The sequence below is a fragment of the Tasmannia lanceolata genome, unplaced genomic scaffold (genome assembly GCF_043159265.1).
Source record: "Tasmannia lanceolata isolate RefF3 unplaced genomic scaffold, GAP_Taslan_0.1 ptg000037l, whole genome shotgun sequence".
NCBI classification, from domain to species: Eukaryota; Viridiplantae; Streptophyta; class Magnoliopsida; order Canellales; family Winteraceae; genus Tasmannia; species Tasmannia lanceolata.
In genome coordinates, this window is record NW_027518714.1 from 53,232,477 (window position 1) to 53,259,723 (window position 27,247).

The window sequence follows — 27,247 nt, forward strand, 5'->3', positions numbered from 1 at the left end:
TCTTCAGTACCAGAGGAACAATATTTGAACTAGAGCGTGCAACAAGGAAGTTATTACATAAACTTCATAAGAGATGTTCAGCCTTCACAAAGACTTTTAAAAAAAAAAACCAATTGCAAGTCCCAGTGTCTTTCTGAAGAGTGTTTTGTTATTGCCTCGCAAGAAAATTGATTCAAAGAGTAAATAAGAATAAAATTAATAATCATTCATAGGTAGGAGTAGTTTAATTTAGCAAAGGACTCTCACTCTATTCTCATTCTCAGGCCTATGTTCCACAAGGTAGTCTGGGCATGACCCCTACGGTTCGATCACAAACAATGGCTGCAAAGAAAGAGAAAATGTCAGAATTGCAGTACAATTCATACACACATGGTCAGTTGTCACCTATATTTAGGGGTGCAACTCAGGTTGATTTTTTGGGAATACGGGTTGAGCTTTCACCATAAAATAGGGCTGGGTTCGAGTTGATTACAATTCATTTTTTACCCACTCAAGCTACTGAAACTCACCGTGTCCACACTGACAGGCTTGCCATGTTCCGCAAGGACCTCGACTATTTTTCCTGATTGATCAGCCTACAACAAAAATAAAATAGTGAAGACTCAGTAAAAGCAAATCTTTAGTGTATAAAATCTCAAAATCAGGAAGAGAATAGCAACCTCAATCAGAGATAAGCATACTCAATCTGACATTACTGAAAGTGATTCAGAATCTTAACACACTTTCTATCTTCTAGCTCTGCGGGAAGAAAAAAAAAACCTCCAACTTCCAACAGATGGTAAGTAATAATTATCTATGAAATGTGACTGTCTTATTGAGATGGAACAGTAATCTGACCAAAGTGACTTGTGCATACTGATAAAAATATCATGTGTATGTAAGTCACATATAATATCCAACCCCATTCTAACCCAATGAGGTAGCCTTCTGTGGGGCAAACATCTTGAAATGTGTTCTAGGATGGAAGTCCTCTCAAATTCAAGAGCCTGTAGGTGAATTTTGATGGAAATTTGCTCAGAAACTCTGGACATACATTGAGTGATTATGGATTACTATGGCTTGCTAAGAATAGCCTATACAGTTCTTCATTAAATTAGGGAGTCAAATAAGGCTGAAGCATGTCCTGGGGTCAGAGAACGAACACTAAGATGGTTTTAGAGCTCCTCTTTGGTTCCTGTAATGGTAGATGGCGATTCGCTTAATGTTGTCAGATCAATAGATCCCGAGGTTTTCACCCCATGGAGATTCAAAGACATTATAGATGAGATTCTCTATGTAAAATGACGATTCTCCTTCCAACATATTCATCGAGTGGAAAACAATACAGGGACTCGTTGCCTAAATAAGGGTATGAACAGGCTCCTTTCTACTATTGGGAAAATTACTACAGTAGTGAATTTCTTTGGCTAACAACGGTATCAATGGGATCTTTTTTACTATTGGGTAAATTACTCCAATAGTCTAATACCATTTTGTTCATTGCTGGGGAATACGTAAACAAGGGTTATCAGTATCGGTCAGTATAGCAGTCAGCTGAGTATCACGCAGATTCCTGTGCACTACATCAAATTTTTTGACATATTTTGTTTCACAAATTTCAATGTTGTATTATTTATTACGTTATTAGTGTGTTTAGTCCGGTGTTGAGCCCACTCCCATGTAGTCAACCTGTTTTCCAACCTCTCAAGTCTTGTTCATTGATAAATGTTTACTATGCTCTTTTTTAACCCAAATTTATCTACGGCCCGGGCTGGACCTACAATTTTCTTGATAATGATAAGACGGAATAAACAAGTACATTACGCATAGCCTCAACCCCAAAAATCCAAAGAAAAAGATAATGACATAACTATTTAATATGAAGGTTGGGAATACCCAACAAAACAAATCTTTTTTTTTTTTGAAAAGCGACGAAGATATCTTTATATTCATATGAAAGTTACATACTAGAGGGACCAGGAGTCCCCATATAACTACATCGTATGATGGCCTGGGAGATAGCTCCAGGCCCTGAAAAAACAAAGTTAAAAAAAAACTGTTCCCCCTTTCCATACCCTTTAGGATCATCACATTCAAGCTGAAATTCCCATCTTTATGATCTTCCTAAGAGATCCTTCCTAACAAAATTATTCTACCAAAAGCTGTGTGATTTTCCCCGAAAATCTTGAAAATGGAATAGAGCTTTCCCCCACCGCAATAGATCTCTTTCTTGAAGACCTTGATGATAACCTGCCAAAAGCATAACTTTATACAAAAACCCCTATCCAGTACCCCTAGAAACTCCCCTTCAGGAGGAACACTTTCCCAAACTCTTCAAGAGAGACTCGATTTCAAATTCAAGTCCATCATCTTCTGAAATGAAAGGAGGAGGATTCTCAGGGACCAATTCCAAGTTTCTACGCATCTTTTTCCAAGCAATCCATTCTTCCAATTTTTGAATCCCCACCGCCTTTGCAGCCTCCCAGTGAATACTCCGCAGTCTCCTCTCATCAACCAGCGTTTTGTTGAAGAAAGAGTGTTTGCACATGGGCATGTGAGATCTAACCCAAGCATATACGCACTGATCCAGCTAAGAGGTTGTTCATGATCAATATTATGCCAACAGAATCAAAATAAAACAAAAACTTGGCAAAGAGATCCATAACATTAGAAAGGAAATGATATATTTGCCCATTTGTCAACCTCACGACCACCTCTCCTCACCGTCCTTACCACAGAGCCCTTAGAACTCCCTCCCTCCCTCCCTCCCTCCTAAACTCATTACTTATAACCAGTCCCTCTTACATGAATTTTCCCACCACTAAACCTGCTATAATCAGTCCTAAAAGTCTCTTAAAAGCTATAACCAGTCCTAAACAGTCTCTTATTATGCTAACCAGTCATAACTCCCCCTTAATGTTACAAACTAGTCCTAACAATCCTAAACTTGTGTTATTTCCCTAAGCAAGTTCATAAAACTTAATCCCACAGGCCTGATACACAAAATCCAAAAACGGGATCTCACCCCTATTAGGAACAGCTATACAATATTTGCAAACAATAGACTATTACAATATCTAAAACAAACAGTAAACATTGTTTAGAATATTTAATATTATAAATCAATAATATATTAATGCTTTTTTAATGGTAAAAATGTCAATAAATAAAGGGAAGACCGAGATGGTCCACCCCAAAAAAGAGAACAAGGAGAGAGAACAATACAAAAGGAGAGAGAAAATACAATAAGAAAAGCAAAAAAGTCTGTCAAGGGGGCATAAACTCAAACATCTCTAGACCCGATCTTCCAACCCCTTCCCTCGCTAATCTGTCGGCTTCACTATTTGCCGATCTCCTTCGATGGCTAAAAGTGGTTGAGGATCATTCTATCCGATCCTGGATCTCATAAAAAAGGCGTGCAAATCTCCAAGGATGCATAACCGGCACTCTAAGTGATGCAGATTGTAGGCCCTATAAGTGGCATATGTGCACATTAGGACTTCTTAGGAGTTTATTTACTTGTTATTTAGTTCTAGGATTTTTATTTTAGGACAAACCAATGTCCTATATAAGGCCCTCATGTATTAGGGTTCTTTAGATTTTGACGATGAATTAAGGAATTGAGAACAAAGATTCTCCCTATCCCTCCTATCCTTCCCATCACCTATTCTTCTTCTCTTCCCATTCTTCTCCAAATTTCCCCTCTATCTTCTATTTCACCCTCCCTGGATCACATCACTAAGCCAACGAATCGCTTTCAAAGAGTCTCCCACTACAATCATAATGTTCATTAAACCTCGATCTAGGTATTTTATTCCTTGATAAGCCGCTCTAACTTCTACTTCGCTTGCGTTGGAAGATCCTATAGGTACAGAGAAAGCCCAAATGATTCCTCCACTAGAATCCCTCAATACTCCACCAATACCTGCGGGACTGGGTTACGCAAACTAGAGCCATCAAAATTTAATTTGACCAAGCCTTCCAGAGGAGCATTCCAAATTTGGTCAATCTGTGAACAGTTTTCCCTACTTAAGCACACCTCCTTCCATCCCTCCCAAAGATCAAAAGCCGAAACGAATTGGAACAGAGGGAGCCCGAGCCCAAGCAACGACTGAGGCGATTATTTTAATATAAAGGAAATAGGGAGATTTGGCTACCCCCTCAGAAATTCTTGCATTTATCTTTTTCCAAAGAATCCAAATAGTTGCTAGTAAGCAAAGGTCCCAAATCACTTTACCTTTTTTCTTCCAAGGGGCTCCCCAAACTAGCACCAGGTCGGAAAATTTGGATGGGAAGACCAAAGAAATACAAACCTGGATAAGATGCAGCCCCATACCACTCTGGCTACGTTACAATGCATAAAGATATGATCTATGAATTTCCCATCCTGAATGCACAAAGAACAATGATCAAACCACGTTGCCCTTTTGCGTAGGAAGTCGATCATCTGAATTCGACCTCTGCAAACCGCCCAACTAAATAGGCACACTCTTGGGCGAGCCTGGGTCTTCCACACTTTTGCTTCAATGGAGAAACTAGACGAGGACACTAGTTGAATGTAGAATTATTTAACAGAAAAAACCCCAGTAAAGTCCCAGATCCATCCCTTTATCAGCCTCAAATTGTTTGATGTAACAAGTTTCTAACAACTCGAAAAGCCTTTCCAAAGATTCGAATTCCTTATCAGAGAAATTTCTTCTAAACCTAGGTCTCCAAAATACATTGTCCCCAATTCTTTCAAAGCAATCCCTTACCAATATATCCTTAGGCTCTGCCACAAGAAATAAGTCCAGAAATAATTCCTTCAAATGAGAGATCGAGCACCAAGGCTCGTGCCAAAATCTAATTCGATCACCCGAATACACTCTGAAACGAGTACCCAATGTTACGCCCAAAATTGGTAATAGATGAGGCAGTGACGAAGGAGCTGATCTGGCGGGTCCGGACTGCTGAACCGATTAAGGGTTATGTCCTGCACAAGGGAACACAAGGTCAGAAGATCAACTTGGAGTCGTGGCTCCGGACGGGCCCTTCGACACTCAAGTCAGTGATGGGTACAACTAAGCAGATCAAAGCTATGAGCAGTGATTTTTTGGGATTCAAGTCCTCTACCTTGTCTTTATGAGGGCTATTTATAGTGAGACTTTGAGTGTTAGTTTGTTTACCTTTTTGGGACAGGTGTCGTCCTGTTATTGGATCAAATTATGCCCACATTTATTTACCCTTGGACAGGTGTTGGCCCAGGGTTGGGTGAGGTGAATACCTGATTCCCTCTTCGGCTTAGTGCAATGACCGTGATACCCTTTAGGGATTGAGGGCTTTAGGGGTTTGCCCTAGTGCCACGTGTCGTATGACGATTGGGTCTGTTCCGCACACCCCATCATCCAACTTAAATCAATGAGAAACTTTCAAGATGTCTCTCCAAACCGTGGCCCCATTAGCATTAATGCTAATGTAGATAATTAGACATATGCTTTATATTCAAGTTTTTCTTATTGTTATGCATTGATGAAGTATCATTTTGTATGCCTTTATGCACACCTATAAAATTCTAATGAAAAGTATTATACATATATGTACACACACATTTACCTCTTTGGCGCAGTCGGGTGACCTCACTAGTCATTTCTCTATTCATTCCTTCTTTTACAGGTTGACAAATAGTGATAGATCTTGCTCTATCAAGAGGACTGTATTGCATTCATGTTTTAAATTTTCAACAAAAGCGACACGCAAAGGCCGAAAGGTTCCGTTTGAATCGTTTCCATCTCCACCAAAACAATATAGAAACCAAAACATGTACTAAAGCCAAAATCGTAAGTGCATTAGTGGTATACTATACTAGTAAGCGTTATATGAATTGCATATGAAATGTGATATGTACTGAATTATTAGCGACATCGCATGTCACTAAATGTTCAATGTTATTAAACCATTATAAATGGTTGTTTTGCTTATGTAATGTTTTTTTTTAAAATGGTGCTGATTTTCTAAGATGCTCGAGGAAATGGAATTTTAGTAGAAGTCTTTTATAGTGTCATTCTCTCAACATATCCATAGGGAAGGCTATGATTTTGCAGATAGGTTAACAAAGATTGGCATTTCTTGCAACGATACTACTATTTGGTAGGGTTGCCTCTACAATTTTGGGTGGATGCCTTCTCGAGGCTCGTCCTTCTTTTGCATTTCACTCTCCTGTTAATTTCATTTTTCATTTTCTAAAAAAGAAGATAAAGGAAAAATAAAATATAGGCACAATATACGAAATACCCATTCTTTGCATTGTACAACCTAAAACCCACTCTTCGGGGCATAGGACCTAATGCTCCAAACTCTTTGTTCTTTGCACATTATTTCTCCTTCATCTTCACCTATCCTCCATTCTTTTCACATTATTTCTCCTTCCTTCATCTTCACCTATCCTCCATCCTCCTCCTTGATTATACAACAAATCCCTTTCTTTGATAGATCATTTCTCTTCTCTTTTGCTTCACATGGCATCTTCTTCCCCCTCACCATCCATTACTTCTTTCCCATCCCTCTCTCCCCCAACGTCTTTCTCCAATAAAAGTATATCATGACAACTTTCATTTAGAGAAGGGTCAAATCATTCCAATCACTACTGGACAAGAATATTTTAGGCACCATGCTAGTACCTCTCTCCTTCTGAATATATTGATTTCCAAAAGAAGCATCTTGATAGTCCTCTATGAATCACACAAAAACTCAACAATCAAGGGCTTAAGCACCATACAAGTAGTTACATAACTGTGAAAAGGAAAACTCATTGGTCCAAGAGTACTTCCACAGCCTCAAGGGCATTTTGAGCAATTTCCTACAGTTCAACAATCCACTGATGACAAACACAAGTCGCATATGCTCTTGTGGACTCCAAGCATATTAGACACTCTATTACATCAATGTTAACCTGGTGATGTGGGAGATTTAGAGGAACTAACCAAGGACTATTAGAGATGGTAGTAAGTAAAATCTAAGAGTTCAAGTACTAATCAGATGAACAAATCAAAGAAGTATGTTGTTGGAAATTGGAAAACAATAGAAGAAAAATATGAGAACTGGAGGAAACAAGAGAACCACGAGAATCGACTTTTGGAACTGTTTTGAGAACGAACAGTGCGTACAATTGTTAAAAGATTGAAAACTGGAATTAAGAAAGTAATCTATCATTCAAACAAAGAAAATTAAGTTCAATATAAAACTGAGAATACTAAAGATGGAAAAGCGGAAGTAGATTACTAGACAATTTAGGGATAAAGAAAACAGGGAGAATAAAGAAACAGGAAGAGAAAACACAGATTAGGAAATAAGAATAGAAAAATACAGAATGAAATAGATGATTAAACTTCAATCCATGGTTAGATCAAAACATATGTTATTTTCTAATCAACGGGTTTTTTAAAACAGACCCAAGAACTAAAACCTTTGACAAGACTTAGAGCTATAAAACAATACTCTAGATTACATAAACAAAAGAGAGAGGTAAAACAGGCTTGAAAATCAATTGAATGGATAGAATTGATAGCAGATGAAAAAGATTGGGGGGTACGATCATGTAGACTGGGGGGTATTGGACTACATTCTTTTGCGTGTGGGCTTTGGGAAAAAGTGGAGATCATGGATATCGGCATGCCTAAAGACGGCAATGTTTTCGATATTAATTAACGGTTCACCAGAAGGGTATTTTGGCTGTTCTCGTGGCCTCAGGCAAGGAGATGCCCTAGCTCTATACTTGTTCATTATCGTGGCTGAATGCCTAAGTTCTCTCATTACCAAGGCTGAATAGTGTGGATTTATCAATGGTTTAAAACCCTGCAGTCAATTGTCATCTACCATTTCACACCTCCAGTTTGCGGATGATACGGTACTCTTCCTTGAAGATAATGCATCTCAGATCATGAATGTGAAGAGATTATTTCGGTGGCTGGAAATCATCTCGGGGTTAAAGATCAATATGTTAAAAAGCGCCTTGGTTGGCATCAACATCGGTCCGATGGTGTCGGAGTCCTACGCAAGACTGCTAGGATGTCAGGCTGTCTCCCTGCCCATTAAATATCGGGGCCTTCCACTCGGTTATGGAATCCTTAGAGCTGCTCAATGGGATCCTGTGATCGAGAGAATTGAAAGGAAGCAGGAAGCTCGCAACCTGGAAAAAGAAGTATCTGTCTTTTGGGGGGCGTATAACCCTGATTAAGTCCGCTCTCGCAAACCTGCCCATGTATTTCTTGTCCCTATTCAAAGCCCCTGCAAGTATCTCAAAGCGCATCCAGAAGTTGCAACGGGATTTTCTGTGGGAAGGGAAAGAGAAGGGTAAACGTTTTCATCATCTTATTGCATGGAAGAAGGTTTGTAACTCAAAAAAAAATGGTGGCTTGGGTATTGGCAATATTGGTCTCCGGAACAAGGCCCTGTTAGGGAAATGGTTTTGGAGATTCGGAACTGAGAAAGAGGCTCTATGGCACTCCGTGATTGGGTCGAAGTATGGAAGGGGTTGGGGCGACTGGACATGTAATGGTCCTTCAAACCGCAAAGGGTCTGGCGCTTGGAAATTTGTTGCCTTATCTAGAGAGGACTTTTTGTCTTTGGTACGATTTAGACCCGGATGTGGGAATGGGGTTCGTTTCTGGGCTGACATTTGGCTTGGGCATTCAACATTGGCAGAAGCTTTCCCGGAGCTTTATTGGATTGCATCCGTCCCGGAAGCAACCATTGCGGACTATGCCAATAGGAGCAGTGACAGCAGCCAAATTGTTTGGGATATCCGACTAAGACGAAATTTAAAAGACTCGGAGATCGCTCTACTCGAAAATCTCTTGGGCCAATTATGTTCCGTATACCTTTCTGCGAGTAAGGAAGATCGTTGGGTATGGACTCCGGATTCTCAAGGGGGATTCTCTGTCAAGTCTTTCTTCCGCAAGCTAAATGATGATCAGACTATCAGTTCCAGATACACCAAAGTATGGAAACCAATTGCACCCCGTCGTGTTTTGGCATTCTCGTGGACTTCTTCACAGAGGTATTAACACTATCGACAGGCTAATGAGGCGAGGATTGAGTTTAGCCAATCGATGCGTTCTATGCAAGAACTCAGCTGAATCCCTGAATCATTTGTTTCTATTATGCCCCTTCTCCTTCCAGGTGTGGATGGAAATATTTAAAGCCTTTGGCTACTCCTGGGTTATTCCACGAAGCATACGCAAGCTTATCTTGAACTGGAGTGGTGCATATGTTGGCTGTACAGGCGAAGACATGTGGTCTTCAATTCCGTATGCCATTGTATGGCACATATGGGCAGAACGAAATAATCAGATTTTTGTGGGCAAAGAAAGGTGCCCCACGAAGGTTACGCTTGACATTCAATTAGCCATTATAAAATGGGCAAAAGCTAAAAGTGGCATTCATTATCCTGTGGGTGACATTCTTCGCCATTGGGTCGTAGGGGAGAGGAAACATAAGAAAACCATAGCTCCTCAATGGCAGCCTCCTCCCGAAGATTGGCTGAAATTAAATTTTGACGGGTGCTCTCGTGGGAACCCGGGCAGAGCGAGAATTGGTGGATTGTTACGCGATCACCGGGAGATTACACTCATGTCCTTTTCCGGTCCGGCTGGGATTTGTGACGCGAATGAAGCTGAGGTATCGGCTCTTTTGTTCCGTCTTCAATGGTATGCGAAGCACAAAACTGACCCTGTGATTGTTGAAGGTGATTCCTCCAATACCATTGCATGGGCTTCCAATAACGCCGGTGGTCCGTGGCATATCGCCGACAACATTGACGAGATCAGGGAACTGGTTTCTCTGATCCGTCCTAAACTACAACACCGGCACCGAACGGCAAACGACCTGGCGGATAATCTTGCGCGGGATGAGGTGGAACGGGAATCTGTCATTGTCACTGTTCAAGGTTCCCTGGATATGTAATGGTACCTGACCTTATGCTTGGTCTCTGATGTATTTGGGGGACATCTTGTCCCCTTGTACTGACTGTCTTTTTTGGCTTCATTAATAAATTGTCACCTTTTCTCAAAAAAAAAAAAAAAAAAGATTGATAAAAGGAATAAAAAATAGAACAGATAATTAAGACTGGGATGAGAAACATGTTGTAACTAACAAGACAAAAAATATAATATTACAAAGAATAAGGGATAGAGTTACAAAAAGACTCCACCTTTTAGGCCTCTAGCACTCCACCTAGAGAGAAACACACCGGTCTCAAAGGAAGCCACCTTCGATCTCTAGAAATCCACCTAGAGGGTATCCTCTGTATATCAAAGGAATCAACCTTTGATCAGAACACCAAAAATTCCTCAGTCCAGTGATGCGAACAAGTCAAGCCCGAGGCCGAGACCAACAACACTTCCAGCATAACTTTTTTCTCCACCTGTGGGACTCATTCTGGCAATAAATCAGCACCTATACACTGAATAAACACTTCTGAATTATGGACAGGGTAATGCCACACGTAAACTTCTTCCTACACCTCGACCAAGAGGGAGTCGTATGCACCATGCACGCTGAATTCTGAAGTTCATAGTTATTTAGCACCAGAATAATCAAATTCTGCAGTTGGATGTCAAATTTGGGGAAGGAAGGTCACATTGTAATGAACTGATATCATCAGTTCAATGTCATTTCAGCAGACGACCCTTACATATAATAACTAACCAAGTGAATGACCTTTCTGTCTCCTCCCTAGTTGAAACTACAGGGATTGTCGATCGGATTTGTGCTTGGGGAGAACACTCGGCCAAGAACATAGACGTGGAGTCTCTACCTTACTTCAAGTTATGTACTAATTCTTGTGTGGCATCGTCAATTAGGTCATCTTAATCTTGGTGTGAGTAATTATTATTGTTAGAGTTCATATATTATAACATAAAGGAAATCATGGGATTTTTTCCCCTTGTGTACAGAAAAATCATGAGGTTCTTTGTGTTTTCCTGCCTGTGTGCTATTGAACGTATTTCTCTTTCGGTGATAAATCAAGGGAAGCGGTGGCAAAGGTGAGACTAAGATGACTATGTGCTTCCCTTATACATGAAAGGCAGGTGTTGCTGCCTTGTTCGCAAAGCCTTTGCCTTGTTCATGTAGCCTATATATTGTTCATGTTGCTTCTCATCTGCATGCAAGTCTAGATTTGTCCGATTCGTGTGTCCTATAAGATTTGTTTTGAAAAGTGACATATTTCATTGATATTAGAATAACACTGGGGACCAAGAGTCCCGTCCTGTATTACAAAATATCAAATGGAGGATGGACCGGGTATACCCAAGACCAAGTAGAGGAAAACGTTAAAGCAAAACAAGATACAATAGCATATCTCTTTCTTCCCTCCTTAAATCCACAGAAGTCGTCTAGCTGCCACCGAATCCCAGGACTGCCCCAACACGGAGTTGCACATCTAAAAAGCGCATTTCTCCAGCTCCTCCAGAGTGTGTTGGAGGTGGAAAACCGGCAAACCTGTGAGGGAGTCCTCCAGGTTCCCCTCCAAAAAACCAGGGCTTTTTCGGATAGAGATTCTTTCTTCCATGTATCTAATAGCCAACTCCCAGGTGAGCTCACAAATCAGTTTCCTCGCAGCGCTTTCCTCACTCATGAGTAACTTGAAAAAAGGGTGTTTATACAAAGGCGAGTGGGTCTCTTCCACTGAAGCAAAGCCGCAAAGACTATAGAACGTGAAAAGGCAATCTTTAGCGTCTTGCTTAAAAATTTTCCAATATTTCCTAAGCAGATCCCCTGAGAGCTCTTTATGGGTGGGATCGTTAATGGACACCCTCTCTTCGTCATAAGTCATCATTCTCATCCTGTGAAGGATTCTTTCCAAAACCAAAATCTCCATGAATAGCTTCTTGCTTGGACCCCAGGGCATGAGTGAGATTCCTGTTGCGGAGAATTTTGGTTGTCCATTTCTGCCTACTCAAAGTTGAAAATGAATCGCCCAAGAGACCAGAGGATCCCAAACGTCTCACCTGGATTCTCTAAACCCCAGGGATTAAACCCCTTTCCCACTAGCGAGTAAGAAGGCTTCTTTCTAAAGGTAATCCTCACTTACACTAGGTAAGAGTGCTCTAAATGCGCCACGCGCAAAAGCGAGGTGAGAAATACTAACATAGGTATTCCATAGCACACCCCACAACCATCCAAAAGTCGATGATACCAAAGAAACTTCTACAAAATACTAAAAACTTCTTTAAACCCAATCCTAGCAAAAATTGGGGTAGGGCCCCCCCACCCCAGGACAGCTAGGTGAGGGCCAACAGATATTTATCCAAGGGCACAAACAACCCTGGACGGAGGGGGGAAGGGTTTATGAGATATCCTATTCTTAGAACCAACCGTCCATTTTTTTCTCAATTTTCTCTTAAGGGCAAGGAGGTCAAATTTCTTAATGTTAGAGCCAGTAGGTGAAAGGTATTTCTGACTAAGAACTTTTTTCCCAGATTCCCACCCACCTAGGCAGCACGCCATTGTTTGATTGGTGGACAGAATCAGGACTTAAATTTGACAAGGGGCCCAACGGTTCGCCGGGGAGCTTATCCTGCTGCACCGGAATGCCGTCAACCAGCGGCACCGTCGGCCTGCCCAAAGCAGCGGAATCCTTTGAAGGATAATTCAATGCAACCGGCCACCCCTTATGACCTGGGGGCTCGAGACTAACTGAGCATTCCACAAGTTCCTCTTGTATTTCAATTCCAGCAGGGTAATAATGATCAAAAACCCGGATATTAACAAGAGACCCTAATAGACGCCAACAAGGGGTTAGGATTTTGGCCGATACGAAATTCATACAGTGTTGGTGATTACCTTCCATTTTTGTCTCCAAAACCGTACCGAACAGACTCCCTAAGGCCTCCACCGTTGAAGTGGCTCAAGCATGTAAAGGGATACCATAAAAATTGACCCAGAGAGCTTCCTCACCCTGGATATAATCCCTATGCCACACTGAGAGAGACAAGAGATGATCTCCCAGAGCCTCGGGGCCCCTGGTTAGGATCTTACGGGCCCACTTCTCCGATTCAAACATAAAGAGGAATCCTTAGCCAATGTGCAGGGGCAGTGTAGCCCCCCTCTCCCCCGCATCCACATGTGATAGGAGTATAGGACATCACCACTATCAGGCCACCTCCCGCCCTCGCTATCCGCCTTGAGTGAGGTTGGTGGACTAACAACGGTCGCCATATTTGGGGGTTTTCTAAGCTGCCAACACCAATAGCATTCATCCCGCCACTTAAAATTAACATAATCACATGAAGGGCAAAACCAGTCTTCCCGCCGTCTACCAACTCCATTCTTAGTTCCCATTTGCGATTTACCCCCCTCAAGAGTGGATTTGACCTGATTTTATCATGTATTTGACCTGATTTTATCATGTAGGGAAGCGGATGGAGAGAGCAATTTCTTCTTTTTGTGCTGGCATCGACGGCATCTGCTTCCATTTGAAGTTACAGCAGTTACAAAGGGGACAAAGCCAGTCCCTCGAACGTTCCTCCGGCATCTGCTTCTCTCAAATGATCCAAACTCTTCTCTTCCTCTTCCCCAAAGTTCTAAACTAAAATATCAGAGGTGTTTTCCGTGTGTCCTATAAGATGTTTGCGTGGCATGTATGTTAACATACTATCGCTTGAGTAGTTCAATTGTGAAGCCCAGAGATGATAGAAGACTGAAACTTGCGAATTAGTCAAGCATCGCAAAGTTTGCTTTCATCCTAGTGATTATAAAAGAATATTAGTGCCTTTATATGACACTGTTATATTCAATGGAAGAAAGATCTGAAATATTGTTTATTTTCCAAGCATTTCATAAAGAAAATTTCACAAAAATATGAATTGCGATCTGACAATCCTAGGGAGTATATGTCGCAATAATTCAGAATGACATTAGACGATTAGGAATTTTGGATCAAACTTTTGGTGTGCATACTTTCCAATAGAACACAATTATTGTAACTAAAATTCATCATTTTCATGAGGTTTCTAGTATTATTGTTTAATATCGATGTCCCTAGAATTAAATGGAGAGATGTAATGTTAAATGTATATTTTTGGATTAATCATATCCCTCCATCCATCGTGAATTAAAATTATCATCACCCTATCCCTCTTCCAAATACTCCTTCATTTGATGCCCTACCTTGTTTTTCGGTTGTGTTTTTTTTTATCATTCTCACCATTTTAGACTTCTGAGCTATTAAATGAAAAGACTCATTCTCATATGCTTCCATCGATTGTTTAGAGAACATATGATAGGGTGGAGTAAAGCTTCTTGGATTATCTAATAGGAATGATGGGCTTTAGAAAAAGAAGGAACAATTGGACGAGGAGATTTGTTTCTTCAATGTCGTGTTTAGTTTTGGTGAACAACTCAACTAGAAGTTCCTTCCAGTCTTCCAAGGGATTGTATTAGGAAGTCCTTAGTCCCTTTTTTTACCATCTTGTGGGAGCCAATTAGTAGGATGATAGACAAGACCCGATCTAGGGATCTAATTGAAGGCTTCAGATTGGGTTCTTTTCATTTATAAACAACTAATGTTTTCAATGCATGATTAATCTTTTAAAGATTTTGCTACTCTTTTCTACATTTTTTTGGTGGGGAAAGATCTGGCTACTTTAAGTGTGAAACAAAGATAAAGTAAATACAAACCATGTCTTTTATCCATATACCATGTACTCTCATGATGCTATATTGCTCATAACACCATATGGTGCCACTAGAATATTACACTCGTATAAGAAATAAGAATAACTCAAAACAAAGATGGATAACCAACAATTACAAAATTAATGTGATATGGAGCACAGCATATTATTGACCCAGATTACAGAACCCTAAAATCCAAATGCAAAATATTTAGTCTATGTTAACATATTGGGCGCATTTTAGAACCAGTGACGCAGCTACAAACCCACTCATGTACCAAGAGTACTAACAAATCAAGTAAAACTTCACATAAAAAACTCTCTTTGACCTAAGACGCTATATCCATCTTCTTTATCTACTTTCGCTTCCTTTCTATTCTTCTCTCTTTTAACTCCAAATCTCTCTTGATGCGATTGTGCTCTGCCCTAGACCTATCCTCTTCACCACAAGTCCCTTTCTTAAGGCCATCTATACCCAAATCTATCCTCTTAAGATTTTATACAGCGCACTCATTCTGCTCTCGACTCTCTTACAATCCTACTGTTCTTTGTTTTTCAAAGAATACTTGTGCATTTTGTCCTTCATCCTGTATGATATGAAGGCCTTGTCCATTATACTTTTCTACTTTGTGTGTTTTAACTTTTAAGAAATCCTCAATATTTTTAATGAATTCCCATTGACTGGTTGAACACAGAACATGTCAGACGGCAAGTTTGTGGTCACTGCTCATTTTCCTAGATTTGAAGGAAGTGCATCAATCATATGTGTACTTAACTATACCCAAAAAGTTTATTCCTTGTCGGGAAGATTACCCTCCCTCACCTAGAATGAGGAACAAAACCTCCATAAAGACGTGGTGATTAACAATTTCAATATCACAAGCACAAACTTCTAACATACAGCAAAAAAGGATACCATCATACCTCAATTTCATTCATCAGCTTCATGGCTTCAATAATGCAGAGGACCTGTCCTTTCTTAACTTGATCTCCAACCTACGGAAATATGGTGTAAGCCAAGCACAAAGAGAAGACTCGAAATCTCAAACAGCCATAGCCTAATGAGATCCCAATTCATAACACTTGTAGAAAAATCACCTTCACAAATGGGGGTTCACCAGGTCCTGGACTTCGATAGAACGTTCCTGCCATGGGGCATTTAAGAGGCGGAAGGGATGACTTAGCCGGCTTGGAAGCAGGTGGAGGGGTAGGAGATGGGGACAAAGAAGGAACTGGGCCCGCAGGTGTTGGGGCAGCAACCGTTTGAGCAGGTGCATACTGTGATGGCATAGCTACTTGTGGGGAGGGTGAATGCATCATAACGACGGGAGCTTGTGCCTGAGGCAAGGCCTCCTTTTTACGGATAATTAGTTCACAGTCAAGTTGCTTCAATTGCAGCTCAACGATATCTCTAGAATCGACGAACCTGTACCCAAAAAAAAAAAAATCAGTAACACATTTTTAGAGCTATAAATGCTGGACTAGCAATAGCGAAGGCCAAAGGGACTCACTTGACAAGGCTTGCAACTTGAGTCATAAATTCAGATATTGTTTCCTCTGAGGCTGATGCTACTTCCGACTTGGTGGGAGAAGTTGGCACAGAATTTGAAGATCCATCAACAGCGTCCTTCAACATAACAGATGGCCCCAGAAACAAGTCCCGAGAATAACGGAAATTCGAAACATAAACAAGGTGTTTGAAAATACCTTTTACAGAACCTTACCTCATTCAACTTGGCTTTTGTAACAACGGAACGATTCCAATTAGTCCGCGAACCCTAAAATGTGGATATAATTTTAGTATTGCATGGAATATAAAGAATTCATGCAATCAACGAAGAAAATTGTTCCAAATTTTATGTCAGAATGTCGACGCAATGGGCAAATTTCAACAACAAAAAAGGAAACCCTCCTGAAAATAACCCACAGATTGGTACCCCGACCCCCCACACACACTGCCAATTACTCCAAAAGCTTAAGCTGTTAGAGTTGGTGTTATTTAATCATTTCTACTTCAACACTCACCCTCACATGCGACCCCTCTTTTTTTTGGATTGGTCGTACACATGGCACATGTGGCCCCACTTTTGGGTTGTCCGTACACATGGATTGTCCGTACACATGGCCCCACTTTTGGGTTGTCCGTACACAGATTGCCACTTTTGGGTTGTTGGGTTTTGAAGCGAGGACCTACCGTGAGGCAATAGCTCTGATAGCATGTGAAATAATCAATTACTTCAAAGGCTTAAGTTGTTAGAGTCAGTGTAATTTAATCATTTATACTTCAAAACACACGCACACACTGAACAAGAAAAGAAGCATCACTCCTCCAAACCTGTGACAAAAACTGGCAATCTGTTGTTGGTCTTTCTTTTACCTATAAAAGGTTAAAAATATAGATTTGTTTTTTTTTTCTTTTGAAAAATGAAATGGCCAAAGAGCCATTGGTTTTACTATAGTGAAATTTTTAATCTATACTATATAGTGAAAGTTTAATCACTTCAACAGAACATACTGATTGATGGGGTGTAAAAATTCCAGCCTCTCACAGGCCGCCACCTGTCCTGGAGTAGGTGAACTCCAGCCTCTCACAGGCCACCACCTGTCCTGGAGTAGGTGAACTCCAGCCTCTCACAGGCCGCCACCTGTCCCAGAGTAGGTGAGCTCCAGCCTCTCACAGGCCGCCACCTGTCCTGGAGTAGGTGAACTCCAACCTCTCACAGGCCGCCACCTGTCCAGGACACCTGTCCTGGACACCTCACCAGGTTTTCCCCTATAAATAGGGGTTCAAAGCTCAAACCAACGGGTAATGCGAAAAACCCTCTCCACCCAAAACTCTTAAGACTAGCTCTGCACTCCTGCTCATACTGACTTGAGTGTCGAAGGGCCTGTCCGGAGTAAAACCTGGGTTGGTCTTCTGACCTCGCTTGCCTTGTGCAGGACTCAGCCCTCATCAGGACTAAGCCACTTCGCTCCCCTTCACTCCGGTCCCTCAGGACTCAGCTCCTCTGGTCATCCAGCTCAGTTCTTACGTCATTGTCGTACCTGTTACCGATTTTCGGTCTAACAGATTGGCGCCATCCGTGGGACCACAGAACTAAAAGCCGTTCTCAAACATCTCACAAAAAATGGCAGGGCGCAAGAATGCGCGTGTACCAGCTGCACGGACTGATCAAGCCGTGCTGCCTCGCAGGACCCGAAGTGAGCGAATCGCCTCACTGGTAGTAGCGGCCTCTGCAACAGCTGAGCAGAGCCCTGCTAGCTCAGAGCACCTGAATCCCCTGCCCACTCCGGAGCAAGTTCAAGCTCTATTTCAACAGATGACAGCTCTCGTTGGGCAGTACCAGCAACTGCTTCAGACGCCTTCACAACCTCCCCCAGAGGCTCCGCGATCTGTCCAAGGAAGGCCAGAATTCCATAGGGGAGAGTCATCGCGTCATGGTGAGGATCGAACTCACCACTCCACCAGACAAGTCCATCACCCCCTAGCGAGGCATGCTCAAGCAGAACCTTACCGCCGTCAAAGGTCACGGTCCCGCTCCGCACCAAGGCCCCGAGCTCATGAAGACTGTGCTCCACCAGCGAAGTCCCGGTCTCGTCGAAGGAGTCCGGAGAGCCAGTCCGGCTTCGCGGCGAGCCGATCTATGGGGAGAATCAGGTCCGCGGAACATAGAACGGATCCGCTCCAGAGAATGGAGGAAATGGATCACCGGATAGAGGAATTGGCGAAAGATCAGAGCCGGCCCGCCTCTAGGGCGTTCTCAAGCAGAACGCCGTTCACTGATGATGTTCTGGGTGCCCCAGCACCCAGGGGGTTTAAAATGCCCACTGTCCCGCAGTACGATGGGACCACCGACCCCGTGGACCATTTGGAGACATTCAGAACAATGATGCTCCTCCACGGCGCATCCGACGGCTTCATTTGTAGAGCGTTTCCAACAACACTAACTGGCGCGGCGAGAGACTGGTACTCCAGGATCAAACCGAACTCCATCAGCAATTTCGATGATTTCGGAGAGGATCTGGTACGCCACTTCATGAGTAGCCGCAGGCCGAGGAAAACGACAGCATCCCTGATGGCTTTGCGGCAGGACGACAATGAGCCTCTGAAAGTGTTCGTCCGCCGCTTCAACAGGGAGGCACTTCAGGTGCCCAATTTAGATCCCTCAGCAGCTATGAATGCGCTCCTTGCGGGCGCCAGGTCTAACGACTTCCGTCGGGCTGTAGCGCGACAAAATCCGCACTCACTGGCGGATCTCATGGCCGGGGCAGAGGAGTACATAACGGTGGAGGAAACACTGGCAGCCCTTAATTCAAATCGGAGGATAACCTCTGAAGAGAAAAATCCCCCCAAGCAGCGCAGGGAGAATAAACCTCCCAGAAGAGAGAAGTCTCCACCTCCGCAAAGAAGAGAAGGGAACTTCACACCTCTCAACACCTCCAGAAAACATATATTGGCTGCGATCAGCGAAGAAGAATTCGTAAAGTGGCCTACTAGAATGATCTCCAAAGGAAACAGGAGAGATCCATCGAAATATTGTCGGTTCCATAAGGACCACGGTCACGACACGGATGAGTGTTGGCAGCTCAAAGAGAAAATAGAGCAGCTGATCGGCCGCGGTTATTTGAAAAAGTATATTCGAACTGACGGCCGCAAGCAAGAACGAAGAGAGAAGAGCCCCCGAGGCCGCAGTCCTCGAAGATCACAGCCGCCCCCTGCTCGCAACAAAACTCCTCAGCCACCCAGTACGCAGCAGGAGGCACCTCGATCTCAGCCAAGGGGGGTCATTGGCACAATCATGGGTGGACCGGCCGCTGGGGGCACGTCCTCCGCTGCCCGCAAAGCGTATGCACAACGGATCAACGTCGTGCACACGACCAGTAAGAAGACAAGAACAGAGAATGAGATCTCCTTCTCAGATGCAGATTTGAACAACCTCATACTGCCTCACGACGACGCACTGGTGATAACCATGCTCGTCCCAACTGGGAAGTGAAGAAAATCCTCGTAGACAATGGGAGTTCAGCGGATATCTTATACTATCACGCCTTTCAGAAGATGATGATAGGTGACGACCGCCTGAAGCCTGCAAGCCCAGACCTGTTCGGCTTCTCCGGAGAGGTTGTGAAAGTAGAGGGGCAGATCGAGCTCCTAGTCCTCGTTGGAGACCCACGCTGTCAGGCGTTCGCCATGGTCAATTTTCTGGTAGTAAGGGCCACTTCAGTCTATAATGCTATCCTAGGACGTCCTGGCCAGAACCTAATTCGTGCAGTGGCTTCGGCCTACCACCAAAAGATGAAGTTTATAACGCCCAATGGCGTGGGGGAAGTTCGAGGAGATCAACCTCAGTCCAGGGAGTGCTATGCGATGGCACTCAAAGGCAAAAATGCAGTGGAATCACTACCAATCGAACTACTCGATGTAAGGGACGAACTCAGGGGGACTCAACCCACTGAAGACCTCATCTCCATTCCGCTGTGCCCAGGAGATAGTGAAAAAGTCGCTCTGATCGGTTCCTCTCTCAGTAGCAGCATTCAGCACCAGCTCACCGGGTTTCTCAAAGACAATGCAGATGTCTTTGCATGGGTTCCTGCTGATATGCCCGGCATTGACCCAGAGATCAGCACGCACAGACTTGGTGTTGATTCAACCTGTAGACCGGTCAAGCAGAAGAGAAGGCATTTCGCTTTTGAAAGACGACAGGCAATAAAAGAAGAAGTGGAGAGGCTTCTGAAGGCTGACTTCATTCGCGAGATTCGATATCCGGACTGGCTGGCAAATGTAGTCCTCGTCAAGAAGACAAAACGGAAAATGGAGGACCTGCGTCGACTTCACCGATCTAAATAAGGCCTGTCCTAAGGACAGCTATCCGCTCCCAAAGATCGATCAACTTATCGACGCCACTGCAGGTCACGAATTGTTGAGCTTCATGGACGCCTTCTCCGGATACAACCAGATCAGGATGTACGAATCAGACATACCAAAGACCTCCTTCGTCACAGATCAAGGGACTTATTGCTATCGTGTTATGCCTTTTGGCCTCAAAAACGCCGGAGCTACTTATCAAAGGCTAGTAAACCGGCTCTTTCAACACCAGATCGGCCGCAATATGGAAGTTTATGTGGACGATATGCTGGTCAAGAGTCGTAGTGCGCAGGATCATGTATCTGATCTCAAAGAAACATTTCAGGTCCTGAAAAAGCACAGCATGAAGCTTAACCCCACCAAGTGCACTTTCGGAGTCAGCTCAGGAAAATTCTTAGGGTTCATGGTAAGCCAACGAGGGATAGAAGCAAATCCAGAGAAGATCAAAGCTGTGATGGAGCTCACTGCTCCAAAAACTATCAGAGAAGTCCAGCGGCTCACGGGAATGATAGCCGCGCTGGGGCGCTTCATCTCCAAGTCTGCAGAGAGGTGCCTGCCTTTCTTTAGTGCGGTCAAAGGACTCAAGACTGCGCCCTGGACGGAGGAATGCCAAACTGCATTTGAGGAGTTGAAGAAGTACCTGTCCTCCCCACCACTACTGACAAAGCCGGAGCCGGGCGAGGAGCTATTTCTGTATCTCTCCATTAGCTCCACGGCTCTGGCAGCTGTCCTCGTCCGCGAAGAACATCGACAGCAAAAGCCTATCTATTATGTTAGCAAGGTTCTTCACGACGCAGAAATAAGGTACCAGCGGGTCGAGAAATTGGCTTACGCGCTGGTAATGGCGGCCAGGAAGCTGAGGCCTTACTTTCAAGCCCACACCATAAAAGTCCCAACTGATCAGCCACTCCGGCAAGTACTTCATCGACCAGATATCTCCGGGCGACTTGTGAAATGGGCCGTGGAGCTAAGCGAGTTCGATATTCAGTACGTGCCTAGGCCAGCCATCAAAGCTCAAGTACTGGCAGACTTCGTGGCTGAGTGCACCATCCCCCAACAGTTCGTTGATTCTGAAGCTGTGCAGCTCCCAGTTGCAGAGGAATCGGCCCTTGAAGAATGTATAGCAGAGGGAACTGAGACAGAAACCATCCATCTGCCATCCGAGCAGGGCTCCGCGACCAGCGCACTAATTTGGGAAGTACATGTCGATGGATCTTCAAACAAAAGTGGTTGTGGAGTTGGCCTCGTCCTCACCGGACCTGATGACTTCACTGCGGATTATGCCTTAAGGTTTGGATTCCGCGCATCAAATAACAAGGCAGAATATGAAGCTCTCCTAGCAGGGATGAGCCTTGCAATCCAAACCGGCGCCGGGGAATTAAAAGCATACTGTGACTCTCAGCTGGTCGCAAACCAGATTCAGGGGGTCTACGAAGCTCGAGACAAGCGTATGATCAAGTATGTCGCCAAGGTCCGCCAACTCGCCAGCAAGTTCGAAAGTTTTGAGGTTATCAGGGTACACAGAACAGAAAATAACAAGGCAGATGTGCTGTCAAAACTGGCTGCCTCCGGATATACCACCCTTGGGAGCATACGCATGGAGTTCCTACCAAGATCCAGCATCGAATGTAAAGCCGCGGAAACAATGCAGGTAGAGAATGAGCCGTGCTGGATGGACGAGATCATCAGTTATCTGCGCGACGGCAAACTCCCCGAGGATAAAAAGGAAGCCTGCAAGGTGACACAGAGAGCTGCCCGATTCTCCCTCAGCAGTGACATCTTGTATAAGAGATCCTATACTCTCCCATATCTGAAGTGCCTTAGGCCGGGCGATACAGCATATACACTCCAGGAGACGCACGAAGGAATTTGCGGAGAACATCTGGGGGGCAAAGCCCTGGCGATAAAAGTGCTGCTCAGAGTACTGTATTGGCCTACCATAAGGCAGGATGCACTGAGTCTGGTTAAAAGGTGTGAGAGGTGTCAGAAGTTCTCTCCCACCATCCACCAGCCCGCCGTAGCAATGGCTCCAATTATTAGTCCACTCCCCTTCGCAGTATGGGGGATGGACATCTTAGGCCCTTTCCCACCGGCCTCTGGAAAGCGCATGTTCGTGGTAGTGGCGATCGACTATTTCACTAAGTGGGTGGAGGCAGAACCTCTAGCCCAAATCACAAAGCAAAATGTGCAGAACTTCTTCTGGAAATCAGTAGTCTGCCGATTTGGGATTCCCCGTGCCTTGATAACGGACAACGGCAAACAGTTCGACTGCCGTAACTTCCGGAAGTTCTGCTCTGACCTAAAGATCGAACAGAGGTTCACTTCCGTAGCTCACCCCCAGACCAATGGGCAAACGGAAGTTACTAATAGAATCCTGCTTCAGGGGATAAAGAAAAGACTGGACGACAAAGCGGGCCGCTGGGCCGACGAGCTTTATCACGTTCTATGGGCATACCGCACTACTCCCCGCACGCCAACTGGTGAATCGCCATTCAACCTCTCCTTTGGAACAGAGGCTGTGATCCTGGTCAATATAGGCACTCCGTCTCCTAGAATCACCAGCTTCAACGAGCAACTTAACAGTGACGGGCTCCGCGCCAATCTCGACCTATTAGAGGAGATCCGGGAAGAATCTCGAATCCGAGTCGCCACCTACAAACAGAAAGTATCCAACTATCATGACTCCAAGATACGCCCCAGGGAATTTCGGACAGGAGATTTAGTCCTGAGGAGGGCAGCAGTATCTCAACCAACTAAAGTCGGGAAACTCTCCCGACTTGGGAGGGGCCATATCGAGTAAAAGAAATCATCCGCCCCGGGAGCTACAAGCTAGAGACGCTGGAGGAGCACTTGTTACTCCACGCATGGAACTCCAAAAACCTTAGAAGATATTATCAGTAGACACACCGCCCGGCTTGACAGGTGATTTTGTAAATTATGTTTATAATAATATGAATAAGTAATTCTTTTTGCAGATTCAAATTTTCCTCTTAGAACTGGAAACCCAGTTCACAAAACTTGGGTACTCACTGGAAACCCGGTTCATAAAACTTGGGTACTCTCTGGAAACCCAGTTCACAAAACTTGGGTACTCTCTGGAAACACAGTTCACAAAACTTGGGTACTCTCTGGAAACCCAGTTCACAAAACTTGGGTACTCAATGGAAACCCAGTTCACAAAACTTGGGTACTCTCTGGAAACTCAGTTCACAAAACTTGGGTACTCACTGGAAACCCAGTTCACAAAACTTGGGTACTCTCTGGAAACCCAGTTCACAAAACTTGGGTACTCAATGGAAACCCAGTTCACAAAACTTGGGTACTCACTGGAAACCCAGTTCACAAAACTTGGGTACTCTCTGGAAACCCAGTTCACAAAACTTGGGTACTCAATGGAAACCCAGTTCACAAAAATTGGGTACTCTCTGGAAACCCAGTTCACAAAACTTGGGTACTCTCTGGAAACCCAGTTTATAAAACTCGGATGCTATCAAACGTCTACAACCCCAGGTTATTAAAACTAGGGGCAAGCCGGGCAAGTCATTCAACTAAAGCTTATCAGAGACAGGAGAAACAGATATGGACAAATATAATTTCATTCATCAAAATGTAGGGCCTCGAGGACCATTACAGGGTTAGCCTTGAAGGCCGTCAAAAAAAAGAAGAAGAAAAACAACAAAACAAACAAAAGATCCTAAGGTCTTAAAGACCACTACAGAAAGAAAGAAATACTAAGAGGCATCGGGGATGGCGGCGGTGTCAACGGCGGCATCAGCGGCAGCATCAGCAGCAGTACTGGCGGGGGCCTCTGGCTCCTCGTCAACAATTGTCGGTCTGGAAGGTAGAGACAGATTGACCATCACTAAGTTCGGATTGCACGCCTGGAGTTCTTGGAGGCAGTCATAATACCCAAGACTATAAGCCTCACTCGACAGGCTGAATAGTTCGGCCTCTTTCGCCTCGACGGCTCCCTTTACTGCCGTTTCCTGCCTCTCTTTGGCTCTCCTTCTCTGGGCATCCATGGCTTCGGCAGCCTTATCCAGCTTCTGCTTTTCGGAGGCCAGATCCTCCGCCAGTAGCTTCTTCTCAGCCTCTACCCGTCCGATGCTCGTCTGAAGCTCCTTGACCTCAGTGGCCAGCTTTCCGTTCACCTCTTCAGATTTGGCGATGGCCTCGGAGAACAACTTGCTCTTCTCCTTGAGATCATTGTAATATACTCCAATCTACAAACAGAAACAAGCATCAGCATATAAAGAAAGCAAAAGATGGACAGAAAGTAAACAAGTTCATTACCTGATAGAGCGAAGAGAACACCGCCTCTTCTCCAGTAGCCGGCGGCTCGTGGACGACCTGTTGCTTATCCTTCAGAAGGAGACACTTGCTCACAATCTCAGCCGCGACTAGACTCTCGCCCAGTCCGGTGTCATCCTTCTGAACGGCCCAATTGGCCGAAAAACATTGTCACCCGTCCTCACGGGAGGGCGGGCCCCAGCTCCAGTTCCGGTGGATGTACCACCAGACTTAGAAGAACCACCTCCTTGAGCAAAGGGGCCCACTAGCTTCACTGTGGTTTTTGCCTTCTGAACCGGGCGTGGCGTAGTGTCTCGTGAGGGGGCCGGGCTCGCCAGCTCAGACGCCTTCCTCTTTTGGCGCTCTTGAAGTGCTTGTTGAGCTCCTTCCTGCGCCCTGGGCTGGGCTCCTTGCCTTATCTTTTCGACCGTCGATTGTTTCTTCATTTCTGCAAGTAAGGAAGGAGTCAGAAGCATATAAACAAAAAGCAGCAGATTTTGAGACAAGTCTAGCTACATACGTGCCGGAGTCGCGGTACTTATACCAAGTCCGACCAGGATATCTTCACTTGAAAATTCCGAACAGTGAATGGGACCTGTTCGCTCCACTTCCTCCCGCATCAGGATTAATGTCCTTTTATCGTCGCCCTCAAGAAGCGGTTTGCGGCTCAGTCCACTGGTATTCGGAGTATCCCACACCAGGGGAACCGGCCAGGCTTCCCTGGACTACGAGTCCTTAACATAGAAGAACCTATTCTTCCACGAGTGTATCGACGAAGGGATACCAGTGATGATTTTCATATCAGGGCGCTGGCTGATATAAATCCAGCCCCCTTCTTTGTGCCTCTTCAGATGAGCACAAGCACGGAATAGAGGCACGGACACGCCCCTCTCCAGCCGGCCATGAACAAGATACAAAAACCCAGTCAGTAACCTCCATGAGTTCGGAGCCACCTGGGCAGGAGCCAGTCCATAATATCGGAGCACCGCGACATAGAAGGGGTGCAGAGGAAAGCGAAACCCTGCTCTCAACGACTCTTCGTAAATGCAGAGATCAGAGCTTTCGTTGCACGCCCTATCTCCCTCTATTGCCGCTCTCAGCTAGAAGGATGGAGGCACACAGTATTTATCCCTAATGTTTCCCAGCATGGACTCGGTGAGGTGATTTTCCTCAACTAGAGCCTGCATGTTGTACTTAGGGTTGGCCTCCATCCGTGCTCTAGCAATGACCTCCACGGCCCGGCCAGGAAGGAACGTTGTGGACGCCTCAGCAACGTCGCTGCCCCCACTCCCCCCTACTCGGTGGAGACTATCAGTCGGAATTGGGGTGGCGTTTAGATCTAATATCACTTCGCCCTTGTCCCCTCCGTCGTCACTGTCTATTATATCTATGCTAGCGGCCGGACTAGCCGTTACAGGCTCCTGCAGCGGCCTAAGCTCTGAGCTACTACTGGTGAGTGAGAACTCGCGCGAAACTCCAACCACGAACTGCGAAGCCGAACTCGCAAAGCAAGAGAAGAGAAGATAAAAAGTGAAAAGTGAAAGGTGAAAAACGGGAGGTAAAAACCTCCTTTTATAACTTTTCAAAGGCGGTGGGGCATTAAATGCGATGCACGCATCTCGAGGGCGCTCAAAGGACGCCACGTGTCCCTTATTTATGACGGACACCTTCTCCCAGACAAAAAACTGATTGAGCACGCGCGTACGAATACGCGTACCTCCACCACCAATGCACTCCGGACTGAGTCTCTTCACTCCGGACTGAATCTCCGTCCTCCGGACTGGATATAACGCGTTTCTACAAAACGACAAAAGTCAGTCCGGCCCAAGCCGGACTGGACGCAAGACGACAAAAACCAGTCCGGCTTGAGCCGGACTGGATATAACGCGTTTCTACAAAACGACAAAAGTCAGTCCGGCCCAAGCCGGACTGGACGCAAGACGACAAAAACCTATAACGCATTTCTACAAAACGACAAAAGTCAGTCCGGCCCAAGCCGGACTGGACGCAAGACGACAAAAGCCAGTCCGGCCTAGACCGAACTGGCGAACTCTGGACTCATCTCCAGCCGGACAGGCTCAACTCCGGACTGGATTTCCGGACTCATTGCCAGCCGGACTGGCTCAACTCCGGACTGGATTTCCGCACTCATCCCCAGCCGGACTGACGGACTCCGGACTGGCGAACTCCGAACTCCGGACTCACCTCCAGCCGGACTCCGGACTGGATTCCCGGACTCATTTCCAGCCGGACTCTGGACTGGATTTCCGGACTCACCTCCAGCCGGACTCCGGACTGGATTTCCGGACTCATTGCCAGCCGGACTGGCTCCACTCCGGACTGGATTTCCGCACTCATCCCCAGCCGGACTGACGGACTCCGGACTGGCGAACTCCGAACTCCGGACTCACCTCCAGCCGGACTCCGGACTGGATTCCCGGACTCATTTCCAGCCAGA

The 27,247-nt window shown here is 44.9% G+C and overlaps 1 protein-coding gene across 4 annotated transcripts in view; it reads right to left on the minus strand.

Moving 5' to 3' along the window:
* LOC143861896 (biotin carboxyl carrier protein of acetyl-CoA carboxylase 1, chloroplastic-like) overlaps positions 1 to 27,247 on the minus strand; it is a 28,693-nt gene continuing 1,446 nt past the window's right edge. The window contains exons 2-8 of one of the 4 annotated variants that reach the window (XR_013240063.1): positions 16,358 to 16,411; positions 16,145 to 16,260; positions 15,732 to 16,059; positions 15,558 to 15,629; positions 10,166 to 10,258; positions 510 to 575; positions 1 to 321 (exon numbers count right to left, since the gene is read on the minus strand). Coding sequence is in view for 3 of the 4 variants with exons in the window: in XM_077372858.1 (XP_077228973.1) it covers positions 10,286 to 10,378; positions 15,558 to 15,629; positions 15,732 to 16,059; positions 16,145 to 16,260; positions 16,358 to 16,411 (663 nt within the window). In the remaining variant the exon portion in view is untranslated. Of the gene's footprint in view, positions 322 to 509; positions 576 to 10,165; positions 10,379 to 15,557; positions 15,630 to 15,731; positions 16,060 to 16,144; positions 16,261 to 16,357; positions 16,412 to 27,247 lie in introns of those variants that run through there. The other 3 variants (XM_077372859.1, XM_077372860.1, XM_077372858.1) reach the window with 3 other exon arrangements.